At 41.2% G+C, this 21,587-nt stretch overlaps 1 protein-coding gene across 3 annotated transcripts in view; it reads right to left on the reverse strand.

Moving 5' to 3' along the window:
* Positions 1–18,409, reverse strand: part of ETNPPL (ethanolamine-phosphate phospho-lyase) — a 33,475-nt gene extending 15,066 nt beyond the window's left edge. For all 3 annotated transcript variants that reach the window (XM_077778479.1, XM_077778480.1, XM_077778478.1), the window contains exons 1-12: positions 18,287–18,409; positions 15,327–15,445; positions 14,886–15,045; positions 12,540–12,614; positions 10,129–10,219; positions 8,003–8,119; positions 5,877–5,959; positions 5,052–5,277; positions 3,779–3,933; positions 2,825–2,914; positions 2,249–2,379; positions 924–991 (exon numbers count right to left, since the gene is read on the reverse strand). In XM_077778479.1, the coding sequence (XP_077634605.1) occupies positions 924–991; positions 2,249–2,379; positions 2,825–2,914; positions 3,779–3,933; positions 5,052–5,277; positions 5,877–5,959; positions 8,003–8,119; positions 10,129–10,219; positions 12,540–12,614; positions 14,886–15,045; positions 15,327–15,445; positions 18,287–18,342 (1,371 nt within the window). In that variant the 5' untranslated portion in view covers positions 18,343–18,409. The remainder of the gene's footprint in view (positions 1–923; positions 992–2,248; positions 2,380–2,824; positions 2,915–3,778; positions 3,934–5,051; positions 5,278–5,876; positions 5,960–8,002; positions 8,120–10,128; positions 10,220–12,539; positions 12,615–14,885; positions 15,046–15,326; positions 15,446–18,286) is intronic.
* Positions 18,410–21,587: the final 3,178 nt, after the last annotated feature.

The raw sequence follows: 21,587 nt of genomic DNA on the forward strand, positions 1-21,587 counted from the left end.
AAGGACCTTGCTGACAGGGCTGTACGTGCGGGCGGCTTCGAGGCACTGAGTGTTCCTTCATTCATCCAAGTCATAAACAAATAGCAAATTATGCAACAAAGCCTCTCAAGTTTTTGCCTTTCTGTTTCCTGAGCTGGGGAGCTCTTTCTCACACCCTGGGCAGCTCAGGGAGAGAATGGAAAGGCCCTCTCCTGGAAGCACATCAAATGCAGAAACTAGGCCACTTAGTGCCAGATGGTTCTCAGGCTCCAGGGTTTGAGATTTATACTTTAGTTCACTTCAGGACCAAACTCTGGCATTTTGAAGCCACACTGCTAATGCTTCTGCTGCTCTTAAAGAGTGGTGTGCAGTGGGGCGCCTGGGTGGTTTAGTTGGTTAAGTGTCTGACTTTGGCTCAGGTCATGATCTCAGTTCGTGAGTTCGAGCCCCGCATCAGACTTTGTGCTGACAGCTCAGAGCTTGGAGCCTGCTTCGGGGTCTGTGTGTCCTTCTGTCTCTGCCCCTCCCCTACTTGCATTCTCTCTCTCTCTCTCTCAAAAATAAACATTAAAAAAAAAAATGGACGGGTGTGCGGGAATCCACAGTGTCAGGTGAGCCTCCAACAGGAGGAAGCTTAGGACATTTGTAATAATTTCTCTGTGTATTTTGAAGGCCCCCTTTGCAGGCCTGGGGACTTTTTTGGGGGGGCGGGGGAGTATGGGAATGATTCTGGAAGAATGGTTCTTTGGCTTTATTCCTTTCAATCGGTAGGACACTTGCCTTGAAAGTTAATTGTGCACTCAAAATGGCAACAGTAAGCCCACCCTAGGAAAGGCGGATTTTACTCTAAAGGTTATTGTACGATTTTTTAAATTTGCATTCCTTTTAGTTAAGTTTCCAAAGTTTTAGCCTTTTCCCCTAAACATAGAGTAGCAGACTCTTACCTTTGTTCTGCATGAAGTGTTCTCAGAAGTCACACTCTCACTTTTGGCTCCAATGGCTTCTTCTACAACTACATCAAGGGAGATACAATGGAGAAGACGGGATAACATAAAAATATTAAAAAAAACATTTTTGGGGCCCCCTGGGTGGCTCAGTCGGTTAAGCATTCAACTTTGGTTCAGGTTATAATCTCACAGTTTGTGAGTTCGAGCCCCACATCGGGCTCTGTGCTGACAGCTCAGAGCCTGGAGCCTGCTTCAGGTTCAGTGTCTCCCTCTCTATTCTCCTCCCCATCTCACATCCCCCCTCCCCAATAAATAAACATTAAAAAAGTTAAAAAAAACATTTTTGGTATTTATAGAAGTACCTTTCATGAAGAATCAAGAAGTAAATGTCATTATGTTTAAAGCATGTCACTGTTAGAATCGTTGCTTTTCAACTTCTATTGCAGCACTCCATCATTATCATTTACAAGTGGCACCGAGCCTGATAGCTATGCCTTGTTCACTGTATTCAAAGGGAATTCTTTGGCCCACCATTATTAATGCCCAAGCTCTGAGATGGCTTTGAAGCAATGGTGACAGATTTGCCTAACCTACACTCTTTCTTCCACCCGGCCCTTCAAAAAGACCAGCGTTAATGCAGGTGTGTGAGGAACGTGTGCCAGGTGTGGGTGTGAGCATACCCTTGGTCCAAAAACAGTGACTGCATTACAAATAACTTGGGCTGATTCTCAAGTTTTCCAAGATTGATCATCATCTATGTTGCATGTTATATTGAATCCTGGCTTATCAGCCTTACCCAACTCCAAAAGTCTGAGAAGGGAGCAGAGAAGTTGAATCTTAAAAATATAACTGAAGCAAAACCAAAAATGTCTTAACATTTGATAGTAAGCTATGTTTTTCAACATGGCTCTTACATTCCTAATTTACTTTCAATCTCAGTTTATGCTCATAACAGAAAAACAAATTAACCTACCTAACTATATCATATAGGTAAGCAAAGCAAAATTCCTATGACAGGGTAATTCTGAATGGCAAACAAAAAACCTCAAAAGTTAAATGTAATAAGTGAAATGCACAGGTCAAGCAGTTCAGCATATGTAGATCTGTAAACCTAGATCTGTAGTTATGGGAGTGAAAACAGAAAATTCTTTTTTAACTAAGAGTGTACATATTTATTATTTTCATCTATCTTTTTCTAGTTCTATATACAAAGTCACATGTCCATTTCCAACTGCCTTCACTTCTGTTAGGAAGAACAACCTGCACAGTCATGTATGACCGGGTATGGGACAGGGTGGCATCTTAAACACCTGTGAACAGACCTGTTAGAATCTCATCGAGTTGGTCCACCATAAACTTGGCATCTTCTTCAGTGAAGCACATAGGTGGTTTTATTTTAAGCACGTTTCTATGAGGTCCGTCAGCACTGAGAAGCACTCGCTTTTCTTTCATCCTAATGAGTGCAGGAAATGTGTGTGAGTGCACACAAATGGTAACTAAGATTATTTAAGAATAATGTAGGGGCACCTGGGTGGCTCAGTCAGTTAAGCGTTGACTCTTGATTCTAGCTCTGGTCATGATCTCAGGGTCATGAGATCCAGGCCTGAATTGGGCTCCACACTAATGGTGTAGAACCTGCTTGGGATTCTCTGTCTCTCTTTCTCTTCCGCTCCCCTACTTGCAAAAGGGCTCCCTCTCCCTCTAAAAAATAAAGAATGATGTGAACACAGAGCAGTTCAATATTCTAATGCACGTGTCTCAAACTTCCCTTATTTGGAGAAGTGGGAGGAAGTAAAAGAAGCTTTCAGATTGGGGGGAGGGACATCTTTCAAGTCCTAAACAGTTGTGTGAAAACAGGACATCAGTCAGGTGGTGGTGGTGGTGGGGGGGTGCATTACTTATAGATGACATGTTGAGCCTCATCTGTGGCGGGGGTCCTTTTCTGCTGGTCCTTCACCAAGTCAATTCCGATAAACAGGCCAATGCCCCTGAGGAAGGTAAACAGAAAATTTGACAGATGCTCTATCAGACACTGCATTGTCACAAAAGGTTAACATTGTCCCCAAACCTCATTTTAATTTGAAGCTGGATATGATTCCCTGTAGGGGTAACTGTTATTGATTCTAACTGATCCAAGATATCAACCCAGCATCACAGGTCTTTCTAGTTTTTGAACCAAGTTGTTTTTGTCATCAGTTTTTTTTTTCTTAACTGCAAAAGAAAGTCTTAAAAACAACCTTTTCATACTATTTAGCGTCTCAGGACATTAATGATGGTAAATATTTAATGTTTATCAAAAAATATCAAGTTTTCCAAAATGTCATTTTAATTACTTATTTGTTTATTTATTTTTAAAAAATGTTTATTTTTGAGAGAGAGAGAGAATAAGTGGGGGAAGTGTAGGGGGGCACAGAGAGGATCTGAAGCGGGCTCTTTGCTGACAGTAGAGAGCCCAGTGAGGGTCTCGGACCCGCAAACCTCAAGATCATGTCCTGAGCTGCAGCTGGATGATTAACCTACTGAGCCACACAGGTGCCCCTCCAGGATGTCATTTTCAATAGTTTTTGATAAATTACTTAGAGTTACTTTAAGCTCCTTCTTCTCATCTTTTACAGGCTGAAATTATATTGGCTTTATTTATTTATTTATTTATTAAGTATAAAAGTCAAGAAAGATATATACCCAAAAGTTAACAGTGGTGATGTCAGAGTTCTGGATGAAGAACACATTTTGTTTTCTGTTTTTCAGTGGTTTCTAGATTTAATTTTATGTCATTTATTTTAAACTTATAAGATAAGCTATTTTCATTTGGTAAAGTGAGTAACCATATGACACTCTCATGATAAGCACACCTGATATCTCCTATCAAAGTATGTTTAGCCTTCTGTTTATTGAGTAATTCAGTAAGATAATCCCCCACTCTAGTGGCATTTCCTTGAAGGTCTTCATTTTCAATTACATTCAGAACAGCCAAACCAATAGCAGAAGATACTGGATTTCCTCCATACTGCAGAAAAAAGGTAAAAGAAAACATAATAGTTGAATTAGTGATATTGCTTCACCTATGAGAAATTTGGCTCATACATAAGCAGGTAAAGATATAATTTCAGGGGCGCCTGGGTGGCTCAGTCAGTTAAGCATCCGACTTTAGCTCAGGTCATGAACCCATGGTTCGTGGGTTCGAGCCCTGCGTCGGGCTCTGTGCTGACAGCTCAGAGCCTGGAGCCTGTTTCAGATTCTGTGTCTCCCTCTCTCTCTGCCTTTCCCCCACTCATGCTCTGTCTCTTTCTGTCTCAAAAATAAATAAACTATATGAAAAAATTTATAAGATATAATTTCAGTAAGTTTTTCTCTTGCGATGTAAACTTTTAAGCTTTAGAATATGTGATTCTATTTATTTATGACTGAGCAAAAACTCATTCCAAATTATAGTCTCCATGCCACATAATTAATATGAAGGACTATCATGGAATTTATTAGTTCATCCAAACAAAAATGAGACACTGCGTTGGGAACTAAGAATTTTGGAGTGTGGTTTGGTGAGGGGGATATGGGCTCCTGCCCCTAAACAGTTGTGTGAAAACAGCTAAGCAATGACCTTTTCTCCAAATAATTTATGTCCTTGATTTGAATCTTACTTTTAGTTGTCACGAGTCCTAACACACATACTGCAGAAACTATAATAATTTTTCCAAGCTTAAAGTTCATGAATTTTGGGGGTAAAACCAAGGAAATAAAATTCCCCAAAGATAGAAAGTTTAGAATCTCCTGTGACAGCCATGTAACATTTATAGTACTGTATCATCTAATCACTTTAGAAATGTTTGGGGAATTTAAATGCGACACAAAATAAAGATGATCATAATGACACATAAGCTGTAGAGTTTAGTAAGGCAACCATTTATCATGGGAACAATTAATCATTTTACGAAGGGGGAAGATACACAAAGAAAAATGCAAGGAGAATTATGCCAGGTAGAATGAAATATGGTTAGATCAAAATTTGGCTAGAGTCCTGGGGTGGTTGGCTGGCAGTCCTGAACTTTATTCTTTTCCACATTGGCAAGAAGTGTAAGAACACACATTATTTTTCCCTCTTACGTAAACTGGAAGGCCAAAATTTACCGTATTGAAGTATTCCATCCCGGAACTGCTGAAGGCTTCTGCGATTTCTCTGGTTGTTACAACGCATGCCATTGGGTGGCCATTGCCCATTGGTTTCCCCATTGTGACAATGTCCGGAACAAAGTCTTCACCGTGCATTTGGAAGCTCCAGAAATGTTTCCCAACTCGGCCGAAGCCCACCTGAACTTCATCAGCTATAAACACACCTCCCGCTCTGTGTACATACCTGAAAAGCAAAAAGGAAATCCAAAGCCTTCGGGTCACGGAGGGTCCCCAAACCCACCCTCAAAGATACAGATTATGGAAGGACTTGAAAAAATGTTGTTGACCTGAGGTTTGTAATCACTGTCAAAAACATTTCAGCACTCAAATCCCCAATGCATCTACGTGATGTCACTGACTTTGCAATATAATCACATAATTTCCAGATTAGACATATTCTATATTATGTAGGTTTGTGCCGCTTAAAGTAAGCTCTACTGTGGTATTTTAAGTGAGAAGAGAAAGAAGTGAACAGGAAGGAGTGTTTAGCAGGGTTAATCTTCAAATTTTACTAATCGTCAGCATGGGCACTGGCCAGAGAGGATGCCAGGCTGGGGAACGGAGCAGGGTCCCGGAGGCCCCCCGGCTGGACCATGTGTAAACCCTTTATTTGTTGGATCTTGGGAAAGTGGAAGGGTTCCGGGGAGTCCTGGTGTGGCAGGCATGCCTAAGTGGCTCTTTATCAGCTAGTCTGGAAGTACTTCAATATTTTAACCAGTATGGCCTTGTATAACTGTCACAGAGCCTTCAGTCTGACCAAGGATGCCCAAGTCAAGTACATACTCTGCCACTTTCTGGAAGTAGCCTGCTGGAGGAATTATTTGTCCGCCACAACTCTGCATGGATTCAGCAATAAAGGCAGCAATCTACACAAGAGAAGATGGGGTCAAAGTCCATTAGGTCCCCCTTGAACCCCCTAAAAACGAGGACTTCTTACAGAGTGAGTTATTTTGGGTGGGAATGTGCCCGTGGTAGGTGTCAGATAGGCCATTTGATGACCGAGAAAAGATGTCCGTGCTGGAAAAGCAACTGATCTGAAGCCTCAGTTCCTGAAAACTCCACAGTTACCAGTGAAACTACCACGAGAAACGGAGGAGAGGGAAACCTCCATTTCTCCGTTCTTAATTTAAATGCAGTGTTTTCATTAGGACTGGCTGAACGAGAATGAAGTTTTTATCAGTCTTTGATATGAACTTCTAAACAATTACCCAGGTTCTAAACCCATTCCTGTGGCACCTGTTTTCCTCGGTTTGGTGAATGAGGATTGCTTGCGCCTGGAATTTGCTCTAAGGAAAGGGGAGAGGGACTTGTGGCCACAGGCTTTAATTACTGTGCCTTACTTCTAGTTCTGACCCTGAACCAGGCATAACTCAACGGAATTAGGCAGTTCAGAAAAGGAATCGCAGATGAAATGCTCTAGAGGGGAAGAAAAGGGGGGCGGGCAGAAAATAGATAACACTGAATCATGAGGAGAAAGCATAGAAATAGTATAAGATACGAAGTCGAGAGAACCAGACTACATCTTAGTAACTGTATTACCTTGGCTTAAGTTCTTCACTTTGGAGTATTTCATTTATTAGCTATAACATGAAGCCACTGGACTTAAGAGACTGCTTCTCTAAAATTCCCTGACTTTGTAAGCACATCTAATATTCTGAAGAATCCATCTGCTTGCTTGTTGCTTTCAGCATTTTAACAGGACGGCATCAATTCAACAACTACTGAATGCTAATGTGCTCAGAAAGCTATCTGAACCTTTGCAGCAACGAAAAGACCATGTGAGCTTCTCAATGTAAACATTTCCCTGGAAGCAGTTACCATTTGTGTAAGGAAGAATGGGTGACACTTGAATAAGAAAAGCCAGAAAACAAAACAAAACAAACAAACAAAATGGAAAGCATAGGAAGCTCCCAGTAACAGTGGAGCTGAAGGAGGGCTGGCTGCACAGATATCACATCTGAAGATGGAAAGTGAACAGGATGGAAAGAAAAGAGTTAAGAAATGCAACTGACTCTCCAGGCACTAAGATAAAAGTGCCTGAATTGGAAAAAGCAAAGGCTTCCTTTTCATCTCAGTTAAGATACTTATATTGCCATGCTGATGCCATAAGCCAGTTTGAAGGTAAATCACACGTCAGGGCACCTGGGTGGCTGAGCCAGTTAATTGTCTGACTTCAGCTCAGGTCATGATCTCACGGTTAGTAAGTTTGAGCCTTGCATCAGGCTCTGTACTGACAGCTCAGAACCTGGAACCTGCTTTGGATTCTGTGTCTCTCTCTTCCCTTGCTCTTGTTTTTTCTCTTTCCCTCTCAAAAATAAACATTAACAGCAAAGCACATGAGTAACCCCCAAATGGGCTGAGAACTGATGTTAAGCTAAAGATAGTAGGGTGAAGACTAAGAAAATGGAAACTCTTTTTCTTACTCTGGGGGATTCTGGTTCTGTCTTCGAAGTCCAGGTTCAGACTGGGGAAACAGGTTGTCTGCCTTGGCTACCACAGGCTCCACAGCTTCAGGAAAGTTGAACCAGTTCAAGGGAAGCACCACGATGTCCTGGGGCCAGGAGCCCGCACTGGTTCTGAGTCTCCAGAGCCACTGTGCAAGAGTCTTTCCTAATCTACTCTCTTCCCTACCCCTTTGGACCACAGTCTGCATCCCACTGGGAAGGTGAGAATTAAGCCACCAGTTTTGGAATGGCCATAGTGATTGCATTTCCAGAATAAATAAAAATAGTTTTAGAGGCACGATTGTACTAATGAACTTTAAAAAATATGAACCAAGTGAAATGTAAGCAGAGAAGAACAGAAAGGGCATTGAGATCTAATCCTTCTTCACCTCTCCAATGTTTCGCAATGATTTCAATCCATGTTACAAATGATGTTAAGATGTTTGCAAAGCTGCAAATACAAACCTTCCTTCCACTGTTATGAGCTTCTTCAATAATTTTCTTCACTTCATCTGCATATGCGCTGGCTGGGTCTGCATGATCCTCTCTGTATTTTCCTCTGTAAGTATCTGGAGTTGGTGCCTGAGAACAACAATCAAATGGTAGAATTTCTCACGATTTACCGTTTGGACAAATGAGCCTTAAAAAAAGGCATTTCCGGGTGTCTGGGCGGCTCAGTCAGTTAAGTGTCTGACTCTTGATTTCAGCTCAGATCTTTATCTCATGGTTCAAGGGATCGAACCCCAAGTGGGGCTCTCTGCTGACAGTGTGGAGCCTGCCTGGTATTCTCTCTCTCCCCCTCTCTTTCTGTTCTTCGCCTGCGTGTACAGTTCTCTCTCTCAAAATAAATAAATAAAACTTAAAAACAGGCATTCCCCCACAAGAGCATATTAGAATGATGACCATGTGGATTTAAGTGGCTCTAGTTCTTCTGTTTCTTTTTCTTTAACACTTCTGAATTCTCTGAGGACTGAAATCTTTGCATTGAGAACAGGAGCTTGGCTGTGCTCCTAGACCCTTATAACTAAAGATTGCATCTCTGCTCGAACAAAGAGCAAATTCAAACCAACAAGTGTGATTATCCTATTTGAAACTTTATATTAACTATTCTATATTGAAAACAAACCAACACTTACCAACTATACAGCAAAATGTAATCATTCCAAAACCTACAATGCCTTAGCACTGATGCCAGATCTTAATGTTCTGAAAGAAGGAATTGATGATTCTCTTAAGTCTATGATCCTTAATTAAAGCAAATTAATTTATTTTCATTTTCATTTTTATTTTAGAGAACGAGGGAGAGGGGGTGTGCAAGGGAGAGAGGCAGAAGGAGACAGAGAGAGAGAATCTTTAAAGTTTATTTATTTATTTTGAGAGAGAGAGAGAATCCCAAACAGGCTTCACGCTCAGTGTGTGGAGCCTATTGAGGGCTCAATTCCAGGACTGTGAGATTATAACCTAAGCCAAAATCAAGAGTTGGATGTTCAACCAACTGAGCCACCTGGGCCTCTCATTGAGAGAGAGAATCTTTTTTGTTTTTTTAATGTTTCTTTATTCACTTTAAAATGGGTTTTGATTTTTTTGTTTTGTTTATTTATTTATTTTGAGAGAGAGAGAGAGAGAACAAGCACATGAGTAAGCAGGCAAGGGGCAGAGAGAAAGGGGGAGAGAGAGAATCCAGAGCAGGCTCTGAGCTGTCAGCACTGACAGAGCCCAGCGTGGGGCCTGAACTCACGAATTGTGAGATCATGATAAAGCCTGAGCCCAGATAAAGAGTTAGACGCTTAACCCACTGAGCCACCCAGGCGCCCTAATGTGTATTTATTTTTGAGAGAGATAGAGAGACACAGTGTGATCAACGAAGGGGCAGAGAGAGGGAGACACAGAATCCGAAGCAGGCTCCAGGCTCCGAGCTGTCAGCACAGAGCCCAAAGCAGGGCTCAAACTCATAAACCATGAGATCATGACCTGGATCGAAGTTGGACGCTTAACTGACTGAGCCACCCAGATGCCCTGAGAAAGAGACTCTTAAGCAGGCTCCAAGCTCAGCACGAAGGCTGATGTGGAGCTTAATCCCACGAACCCTGGGATCATGACCTGAGATGAAAACAAGAGTCAGATGCTCAACCAGCTGAGCCACCCAGGCGTCCCTAAACCAAATGAGCTTTCCGGTTTCAACAATTTGATTTACTTCTTTATTGGCTTTCCGATTTATTTTACTTCATAACTCTATATAATAATTTAGCATGGAGCAATTTAAGACATCCATACACAGTAGAGTCAACTCAATTTCAGGCTGGCATCAGTGACAGAAAAAGTAATTGAAGGCCAAAAGCAAGAAAAATAAAATGACAACTGTGAATACTGGCTTTCACTACCACTATACTAATTTGTTCATTGTGACACTCATCAATGAATTTTAAACAACATCCTGTCATTAACTAGCTTTTTGACTTTAGTAAGTCACAAAACTGCTTTAAATCTTAGTTTCTTTCCATAGTTTCATTTTGATGGAAGGATCGGACTGGATTATCATTAGACATTCTTCCAGTTCTAACTTTCTGATTCTTGGATTGTAAGACACTTACCACATGCACAAATTCTTTCTTGACATCTTTGCCCTTTCGGAATTTATACGGACTGATCTCAATTAAAGATGATAGGTGACCATGGTAAGCACTGAAAAGAAAACGAACAGGAACCAAAATCATTCAGAGAAGGATGTTTTTGTAGTATATGAAAAACAGTGTTGCAAATCATCCAGGGAGAATCTAGACCTTAGTGCCAGATTTAATTCTACAGGATCTTACTCTTCATGGCAAGACTGGCCATTTCATTTGTCCAGTTCTCCATATTCATGGAGTAAAACACATAGGAAACCAAGTGTGTATCCTCATAGGCCATTTTTTTTCAAGAGGAAAAAAACCCTTTAATTTCTTAAGATGATATTAGATGTGTTAAATTAGATTGTCTACATGTAAAAAACTACTTTCTATAGCTTCATGAAAAACTTCATAAGTACGTATTCTTTAAATGTATTTGAAGTTACATTCCAGTAAATTAAGAAAAAAAACCTGTATATCACAGAATGGTCTATATGACAGTGTTTCTGTCTGGAATGGTTTCTCTGAGATGTGTAACTGCATAGGCTGGACAAATACAAGTCAGTAAGAGCATGAGCTCACTTACTGAGAGGTGGTAAGTGGCTTTGAGATTGCTTTCTCTCATTTAAAATATAGGTGGCTATAATATTCCCTTTTCTGTTTCTTGCCCAGGCGCATGATTGGGAGATCAGGAAAAGAAATTTTAAAAAGCCCATGAATAGACAAAACAGAGAGGACTTCCCTTAGCATAGATTAAAACATGCTACAAAGCCATAGTAATAAAGTTAGCATGCGGAATAGAACAAAGAGAAGAGTCGGGCAGAAAGGGAGCCCAGAGGCACATCCACACATAAATGTAACACAGTGGACACCAGGTGCATTTCATATGAGGCAGCAGAAGGAAATGAAGAAGAACATCTTCATGCTCTGGAGGGTACAGGGAGAGATATTAACAAAGCTTAGAAAACACAAACCATGCTATGAAAATTTTATCTATTTGACTTGATGGAAATTAAGGATTTCTGTTTAAGGATATCATGGACAAAGCTAAAAGACAGATGATAGGGTGGGAAAAAATATTTGATATGTCTCATACTAAAAGAGATTAACTCTCACAATGGTAGTTTTTAACTCTGCCTGCATAGTAGAATGACTTGGAAAACTTAAAAATATATACTGTTTCCTGAAGTCCATTTCTGATTTTCTTTGGTCTGGGGTGAGGCCTGGGCACTGGCATTTAAAGAAATTTCCTAGGGTAATTTTAAAACACAGTCAAGGTTGAGATCTTTAGATCTAGACTATATAAGCAAACACAAACAACAAGAGAAGGATGGGAACCCCAACAGAAAAATGGGCAAAGAACATGAACAGGTAATTCTCAGAAGCATGTAAGTATACAAAGAAATACTCAAACTCACTCATGCTCAGAAGGAGCACGGTCCTGTTGACACTTTGATTTTGGCTCAATGAGACCCATTTTGGATTTCTGACCTACTCTCTGTGAGAGAATAAATTAGTGTTGCTTTGACCACAAAGTCTGTGGTAATTTGTTATAGCAACAATAGAAAATGAATATGCCACCCAGCACATAAAACAAGAGAATTGCTGACATTAGCAGCGAGGTAAAAAAAAAAAATTAAAAGAAAAATCTTAATAAAGAATGTAAGTTGCCAGTTTTCTTGTTTAAAATGTAAAAATTCATATTTAGGAGATGAGATTAAATAATGACTGTTAACAGTCACAAACTAATGAGGAAGTACTATCTTGGTTTCTTATCTTCTTTAAATTTGCTCCGAATTGTTGGGGCACCTGGGTGGCTCAGTTGGTTAAGCATCTGACTTAGCCCAGGTCATGATCCCACAGTTTGTGGGTTCGAGCCCCGTGTCACGCTCTGTGCTGACTGCCAGCTCAGAGCCTGGAGCCTGTTCAGGTTCTGTGTCTTCCTCTCTCTCTGACCCTCCCCTGCTCATGCTGTCTCTCTCTCAGAAAAAATAAAACATTAAAAAAATTTTAAATTACAGTGGATAATCACACTAACGATGAGAATGTATAGAGTTTTAAGAAATCAGTTATATTTTTATTTTGAGAAAGATTGAGTGACGCAGTGTAGTGGCTCAACAAACAGTTAATGTGTAAAGAGCAAGCCCTGATTCATGCAAAGCCCATGAGGCCATGACCACAGCATCCAGGAGATCCTCTCCCATTTGCAGAAATTTAGATAGAATTAGGTATTCTCAGGCCTAAGATGGCCTTGATACCTTAATACAGAATAAAAATCATTGATGCCCTATATCCACCCTCCTCCACATGTGCTTGTGGTATTTAGTATGGACAAGATCAATACGATTTGTGTCTGAGGGAGCTTCTTACTTTGAAGTCTTGCATCCAATACTTACTGGTCAAGAGTGATCACATCTTGGTGGCCTTTGAACTGCCGAGCCAAGCGTAAGGCTAAGTCATTGGCTTCAGATCTATTAAGGTAACACAGAGCGATCAACATGACATAGCTTTAAAAAAATATATTTCAAATTGTTAATTACCAAAGTTGTAACATCCCAGTTATTCAGAAATGGATAGAGAAATAATTTGAAGTCTTCTCTTTCCCCTTCGGTCTTGCCCACCCAGCAAATCTCACTTGATCCTTCTAATGCGAGTTCCCCAGAGGTCTTCAATAAGGAATGAGACACACAGAAGAAACCCTATTCAAAGGATATACTGCTCGGCTCAAATTTCAGTTCAGCCACATCAGTAGGTGACGAACATTGAGGATGTCAGGAAGCCCGAGTGAAGCCTCACCTTGGAGGAACAGCAGTGCGACAGCCCATTAACTTGACCACAAAACAATGTTTTACTGACCCAATATGTGATCAGCTCCTCATGGGTAAAATGAAGATCATACTTTCTCTTTCTGGTTTTGGCAGTCTAAATATACTCAGACACAGAAGAAGAAAATAATCATTTGTGGGATGTCTGCTATCTGCCAGACATCATATAGAGTGCTTGGCTTGCATTTACTCTTAGAACTCCTCTGTAAGGCGGGAGCTGCTATCTCCTTTGTATGGATGAAGAGATGCCTCAGAGAGGGCAAGGAGCCACAGGAAGCTCTCACGGCTAATTAGAGGGGGAGCCAGCATTCAGACAATTTAACTTCAGGATTATTCTTTGTACCATCCCAGGCTCCATTGCCTCCGGTATCTGGCAACAGTGCTCTTGGGGCCAATCCCTTTGTGACAGTGTAAGACTCTTTAGAAGTGAAAGTCAAATATTATAGTATTTAACTTATTGAAGGCCAGAAAAAGAAAAGCTTTATATAATAACAAATTAGATCCCAAAATTTCTTCATTCTTTACAAAGAAAAGGAATGATCTTCTGCTTATAAATTTGGTTTTAAAATCTCACTGAAAAGGGAATAGTGAATTACAGTATCGTCTGATGGAACATTTTTAGAATTTCTGATAGTTTTAATACATATATACACATACATCATTTTTTAAAATGTGAGTTTATGCTCTATGTACGGCTTTCCTTCTAATATAATATTCTGTTGTGGGCTTCTCACATGTCATGATGAATGTATTTTCAAAAACATAGTTTTAAATGTCTGCAGAATATTCCATAGAATGGATAGAGAATAACTTGAATTTACAGAATTTAAAAGTTGGAACATATCTATTCTTTCCAATTTAGCCCTTTCTTTTTTGTATTTGTGTTAGGGAAATGTTTAATTGCCTAAGAAAACAAGTCAATCAAAATGTCTTACAAAAGATATAGCTGTTTAGACTTCCTTCTTTGCTGAAATCCCTTAGTCATACTTTAACAAAACTGTCCAGGCCCTATTGATTCTTTTTTTAAAAAACTTTTTAATGTTCATTTGCTTTTGAGAGAGAGAGGGAGGGAGTGAGAGAGAGAAAAAGCGGGGGAAGGCAGAGAGGAAGACACAGTATCTGAAGAAGACTCCAGGCTCTGATCTGTCTATAGAGAGCCCAATGCAGGGCTCGAATTCCTAAACAGTGAGATCATGACCTGAGACTAAGTCAGAAGCTCAACCGACTGAGCCACCCAGGTGCCCCTTTATTTTTTTAATTTTTTAAAATGTTTTATTTATTTATTTTGAGACAGAGAGAGCATGGGTAGGGGTGGGGGAGAGAGAGAGAGAGATTGGGAGAGAGGGAGAGAGAATGAATCCCAAGCTCACCAGATCTCAGAAAATGAGATCACGACTGAGTGGAAATTAAGAGTCAGTGGCTTAGGAGACTGAGCTACCCAGGCAGGGGGTCCCTATCGATTTTTTTTTAACTACTTCCTATACTGTCTGTAGAGGTGAGTGTCATTTGACTGGTTAGGTTTTCTCACATGAGAACGAGCTTGGATAGTTTTGCCATGGTTACGATCTCTCCTTCAGGGATACTAAAGCATTCTAGATAGCTTTCCTTACCTTTCACCAAGGGAAGCCATGGTAATAAAAAGTTGAATGGCAAGCACATGTTAATCATCAGTGGCTGTGCCAAAAACCTTGGAACATGCTGTCTAGGATCCTATCTACCACAAGCTCATGGAGTAAAAGCAGAAGGAAACAGAACAGTCAGGGCCGCAGCATGTGGTCACTTAATAAATGGCAAGAATCTCAGAAAAACTTTTTAGACTTCGATGCTCCACCGCAAATCAAAAGGAAAGACAGGTGTGAGAGAGTAAACAAAGTGATGGGTGGGAATGGGGGTGGGGTGGGAAACTTCAAAACATACCCTGAGTTTGTAAAATAGCAAACAGAGAGTTTGTCCGGCAGGGTTGCTGAAAGGCGTCTGGCGTACTCAACCATATTGTCATGGAGGAATCGAGAATTTGTGTTCAGCAGTTCCATCTGCTTCAGGGCAGCTTTGACCACTTCTGGGTGACAGTGTCCCACTAAAATTTAGAAGACAAAAACCAAAAAAAAAAAAAAGGAATTACAATTTTAAATTCCTAGGAAGTGAGGGGGATTCTGAAGCAAGAAAAAAAAAAAAAAAAAGCTGAGTTTCCTTCTCTCCCACATTGCTCGATAACTAACTGTTCCTGGCTGGGACGACTGACCCCCTTCAGCCGCAGAGCTGCTGCCACTGCAATTCCTGGGACAAGTGTCAGTGGTGCTATGTCTGCCTTACTCCACAAAGGTGTCCTTCACGGCACACCACAGACGGGACATGTACCGTGCGCCACGTTGTTGATGCAGTCCAGGTACTGTTCACCTTTCTCGTCAAACATGTACTGCCGCTGGGCTCGCACTATTTTGATGGGATCCGTAGCAAAGAAAACTTTGCAGGAGGGCCTAGAGATAATGAAAGGAAACACGTTGGTCTGGAAGGACTGCTCAGTGTTTTTCCTTTTCAATGAAGGTCATGATCAGTGGAAAATTACAGTTACCTAAAGGAAAGGGAAACACAACCTGGGTGACATACATTTAAAAAAAATTTCATATTAGCCTGGAACCTTTCACCTTAATCCTCCATTCGTGACACTGATCATTCATTGCATGTGTTTGTTATACTAAATCTGCCATGATTTGACAACTCCGTTTAGAGGCACATGGGTCAACTCAGACAGCTCTAATTACACAAACCAATAACTAATTTCCTTTGGGAAGTTTTGTTCTATCAGAAAGAAAACAACAACAACAACAACAAAAACCTTTTTTTTTTTTTCAAGGTTGACTATGTTCAGGAACTGACACATACTACAAATATCATGTCATTTAATCCTCCTGACAATCATATGAAATAGGGGTTATTATCATTCTCATTTTTATAGGTGAGAAAACCGAGGCTCAGAAAAATCAAGACACTTGTTCAAGGCTACACATCCAATTAGTGAAAAAACCCTGAATTTGATAGTAGACTGTCCTATACCATAGCCAAGTCAGTGTTTGCTTGTTTTCTCTCTCTCCCTTTCTGATCGAATTGATAAATGAGTAGCACTAAAAGTTAAATACAAATAAATTGGAATTAAATACTATAAAAGAGATTTTATAGGAGACCATTCTCATGTCTTTTGAATGCTACTTATCCTGTATCAAATGGATTTTCCATTCTTAAATAAGGAAATCCAATTATTCTTCTCATCCCTTAGTCCATTATTTTGAGCATAATAAAACATCATCCATATTTTGGGTTATTTGGATGAATGTCTGGAGTATAAATTTTAGTAAAAGAAACATCACAAAGGTTTTTGATCTTACCTCTATGGATATATATAAACTAAAATAGAATACATTATTTTTATTTTGGTGATTTTGGACGCACAAAAAAAAATGCCACCCGCATTGGAAGTATTTTGGAAGGTAATGAAATGCTTACATATTAAATTGATATGTAACTATTTGGAAAGTATTTTACTTATTGTGTATAGGTAATCTTAATTTAAAATTACCTCAGACTAAGCATCATCAGTTAAAAAGAAAATATTTAATGAGAATTTCTTATTAGTTCAAACTCAGCTGTTAGTTTATACCTCCGAGTTAAAAGCCAAAGGAAACCTTTGTCATGAATGCAGACTAGTAAGTGTAGACTTCGCCCTCCTTTGCTAAGGGTACTTTGCATCTTGCCACTCAGATTTCAGGTAAAATTCTTCAGGGCTTTCCATGGTGATATTCTTCCTTTCACAGAATTTCTTCTGCTCACACTAGAAATCATTGGGTTTTCACTGGAATCTAATGATACAGGATTGAAAACTAACAGAAAGAAACAAGGGGACATTGAGTAATGAGGGAGGAATGGAACCATTTTGGCCTCCCCTATGTGGGGGTTGAGAGAGTTCCAACCAGGCTCCTAAAAGGCCATCTAGAAACGTTTGGGTTGAGACCAGGAGATCAGTATGAGCAACAGCCCAGCATTTCTTAGAAGTGGATACTGTTTCTTTTCTTTCTTGTGTCCCCAGTCTTCTGGTGGTCACCCGTGACAGTGCTTGTTAATTACATGTAAGGATCGCAGGCCTTTGCTTTTGCAGTGGCCACAATCATCATTTATATTTACATGTGCCTTTTTAGAAACCAGATCATGCTTATTAATCTCACTTGCTCACTCCTGTGAAGCAGAATGTTATTCCTACGCCCACAGAAGAGGAAATTAAAGTAATCTGACAGAGGTCACACAGGTAACATGACACCCTACTACGACCAGAGCCCAGGTCTAACATTCAGTCCTGTACACTTACTAGTATTTTACCGAGTCGTTTATAACACGCGCAAAACAAAAGAACATTGCATTTCTTAATTGAGAGCACAGCTTGGGAGACTAAGATGGATAAGTGTTATCTTACCTTTAAGAAAATGTCTTTAAAGTTTTTTTTCTACTGACTGGATTAACTCTTTATCTTCCTAACCAAGCATGCAAGAAGAAAAAGTTCAGTTTAAACCAAAGTTGTCAGGAGGCGCCTGAGTGGCTCAGTCGTTAAGCATCTGACTTTGGCTCAGGTCATGATCTCCCCGCTTGTGAGTCTGAGCCCTGCATCGGGCTCTGTGCTGACAGCTCAGAGCCTGGAGCCTGCTTCAGATTCTGTGTCTTCCTCTCTGCCCCTCCCCCATTCATGCTCTCTCTCGAAAATGAATAAACGTTAAAAAATTTTTTTAAATACACGAAAGTTGTTAGAATTAGTTTATTTTTATAGCCACTGTTAATAATAGTTTTGAGGGGGGCCGGGGTGGCTCAGTCGGTTAAGCATCTGACTTGGGCTCAGTTTCAGGTCGGCTCAGGCTCAGGTCATGATCTCTGGGTTGGTGAGTTTGAGCCCCCAGTTCCTGCTCTGTGCCGACAGCTTAGGGCCTGGAGCCTGCTTCGGATTCTGTCTGTTTCTGTTCCTCCCCGGCTCGCCCTGTCACCTCTCTCTCACAAATAAAGATTAAAAAAATTAAAAAATATATTTTTGAGTTCACAGTTTTGAGAGCTTTCGGGTTGGTGGGATTTGGCGGAGGGCTACCCATCTCCCTCGCAGCCCCCATCCTGGAATGGAGTTCCCCTTCGAGGGCTGTTAAGCCGCGTGGGACGACTCTTGCAGCCGCCGGCAGCTCCCACGCATCCGCGGTTGCAGGGCGCGCGACCGCGCGCGAGCGGNTTGCTCGCCAGCTCCGTGCCCCGCTTCAGCTCCCCGCCCTTGGCGCTAGTTACCGAGCCCTCACCCGATGTGCTTCCTCCTCAGCGCCAGGGTGTCCTGCTTGCTGTACAGCTCGCACATGGTGGCGCGGCTGCCGGGCGCTCCGCGCGTCTCCCTCTCGCCTGCGAGCGCCTGCCTCGCGAGGCTGCCCCAGGNTTTAAGTCTTGCCCTGCCTTTGCCAAGCCCCACCCTCCCGTTCCCCTCCTCCGCCCGGGTGCCCGCTTTGGCAAGTCGCCGGACTAGCCACTCATTCGCCACCACCCCTGCCCCTCAACCAACTGGCTCCCGTTCCTGCCCTGAGGTTCCCACTTCCCCTCCCAATCGTTGCAACTCCTTTGGACTCGCCTTTTATTTCCCGGGCTCGCCTTTGCCTTTCTTCCTCTTCTGCCCGCGAATTCTCTCCTTCCCACTTTCTTTCTTGTTCCTTTTTGGTGTATCCCATTGTGTTCTTGTAAACGTTCAAAGATAGGCGCTCTCTGGAGATACCCAGACTCTACAGTTGTCTCCTTCCTCACAGTGAGCGTATTCCAACACCAAAACCTATCATAACTAAACAAAAGTGACAAGTCACATGCCCTAAGGCTCAATGACAGGGACGCGACCTGATACTTGTTGGGAGTGATAATTCAGTGTTTCAAAGATCTACTGTAACAGCAATTGCACTTCTAATTTCTCTACCACTCTTCAGATTATGAAACAAATTCACGTGACTTACCTGCTTCAGTCCTCCAAACAACCCTGACAGATGATCAGGAGAGTTGTCATGCCATTAACATATGAGGAAAGTGAGGTTATTCCCTGTCACATGATTACATGTCTGTCTCTTGGAATTCATTCCTGAATTTCTTGACTTCCTTTGAGATGATCTTCACACCCTGATCGGATTGCAAGTTCAATATCTGGACAGAGTTAACCCTGATTAACTGTAACATTAAGTCATAAGTTATTTTAAGAACTACAGATCATCTGATTTAACTCCCCTGTTCTGTTGATAAGAACAGTGAGGCACAGGAAAGGTAAAGTCTCATTCAAGGTCATGCAGCTACTTAGCCATGGAGTTTAAAGTAGAGCATTTCATTCTTTCTGTGTTTTGAAAGGCAGCAAAGAAAGCTTAATTTACCTATAGCAACGCACTTGAGAAATGTTTACAGATGATCTTTTTCTTGAATGAAGTTATTAATCTGCAATACCACACTGCGAGGTGGTATTATTGCATTGTGTTATGTCTCTGCCCAGATCTTTCTTCTTGGTCCCAGACTTTCATATCTACTTCTTTTCTTGACTTCTCTACTTAGAGGCCTCAGAGGTACCTCTGACAGAACAAGTCCAAAACAGAAGCTTTGATCCCCACCCCTCAAAACTACTGCCTCAGATAAGGCCTCAACACCAGGCATTTATTTATTCACTCATTCACAATATATCAAATAGTCACTGTATGCCACTAATATCAGTGGCCCATATTAGATGTGCATTGTCTAGCACGCAGCCACTAGCCACCGGTGATTTTTAAGGACCAAAGATGTGGCTACTCTGAATTGAGATGTGCTGTTGGCATAAAATATACACTGTATTTTGATGACTTAATGCAAAAAGAAGTGTGAAATTTCTCATTGATTTTATACCGATTGCCTGCTGAAATAATATTCTAGATAGATTGAGTTAAGTAAAATATGTCATTAAAATTAATTTCACCTCTTTCTTTAATGTGGCTACTGGCAAATTTAAAATTACATACGTGGATTGCATTACTTTTCTGTTTGACAGGATTATTCTAGACGAACAGAATAAACACATAAGTAAAATAACAAGATAATGGCTTAAGTTGCTTTAATTGTGGTAAATGCCTTGAGGGAAGTCAGCTACGGGAAATGATCCTAGACCAGAAACCTAGGAGTCCTGGATAATCCCTCTCTTTTTCTCAACCCCATTCTCACGTCAAATTAGTTTTGAGCCCCGTTGACTCCACTTCAGAGTACACTCAAAATCTCTCTGCTACCACCATTTCTACTACCACGGCATGTGAGCCTTCTGCATCTCCACCAGGGCTGATGCAGAAGCACTCAGTAGCCCATTTCCTTGCTTCCCCTTCCCACCATCCTGTCCTTTCCCTTCTTAAAACCCAGCAGTGACCTCTAGCTTTCCTCTCCAGGCTCATTTTTTATTCTCGCCCCCCAGGACGCACCCACCACACTGGGATTTCTTGCCCTTGATGACTTCAAAGACTACAGGGGCACCTGGGTGGCTCAGTCGGTTGAGCGTCCGACTTCGGCTCGGGTCATGATCTCACAGTTCGTGGGTTCAAGCCCCGCGTTGGGCTCTGTGCTGATGGCTAGCTCAGAGCCTGGAGCCTGTTTCAGATTCTGTGTCTCCCTCTCTCTCTGACCCTCCCCTGTTCATGCTGTCTCTCTCTCTCAGAAATAAATAAAAAATATTAAAAAAAAAAAAAAAGACTACGCTTGCTTCAGTTTTAGTTTGAATGTCACGGACAGCCCTGGAGAGGTCATTCTTGATTAATAGTCCTCAATTAATTAAACACAGAAATCCCTGCCCTGTTCCTCTGTCTTAATCCCCTCTTTGTTCAGCCTTTCTCTGTCTTGTTCATCAGTGTACCTCAGCACTATCACAGGCCTTGCCATGTGGTAGACTGATAAATATTTGTTGACTGACTGACTGACTGAAACGAGAAAGACACATAAGGACTCAATACCTTGTTTTGAAGATGAAAGTTCTTAGGAAGCCATAGATCTCTTGAAACTGTTCCCTCTATTTGGATACTGACTGCCAACACATTTTAGCCATTTCTTTAGGAGAGAGATGCTTAGATTCAATATCTGTTAATTACTTTTTATAGGAAAAGAGGTTGCTGCTGCAAAAACATCATTTCCCCATTGTTTAGCTTATTTCACAATGTGCAATATGTAATATTAACAAAGTACCAAGGACAGTCTTTAAATAAAGAACAGACATGTTGTAGCGCCAAAATAAAGACGGATACAAGTCAACAGTTCACCCTCTACAGTGTTTTGTCAGAAAACAAATTCCAAAGTGTTTTTTGGTGTATTTTCTTGCGTGTGTCTGCATCTCATGATTATTTGGTAGGGGTGGGTGCTGGGGTACCTTTCTTCCCAGAAGCAGACATTGGCTCAGTTGTGGTCCTGATCCCATTGATTTGTTCACCCCATTGAGCGAGTTCTGACCTGAAGTTCACAGATTACTCAACAGACTAAACTTGGCCAAAGAAACCATACTTGTGCATGACAGAAATGAGAAGGGACGGGGCGCCTGGGTGACTTAGTCGGTTAAGCGTCCGACTTTCGCTTAGGTCA

This window comes from Crocuta crocuta, unplaced genomic scaffold (genome assembly GCF_008692635.1).
Source record: "Crocuta crocuta isolate KB4526 unplaced genomic scaffold, BGI_CrCroc_1.0 scaffold587, whole genome shotgun sequence".
Lineage (NCBI taxonomy): Eukaryota > Metazoa > Chordata > Mammalia > Carnivora > Hyaenidae > Crocuta > Crocuta crocuta.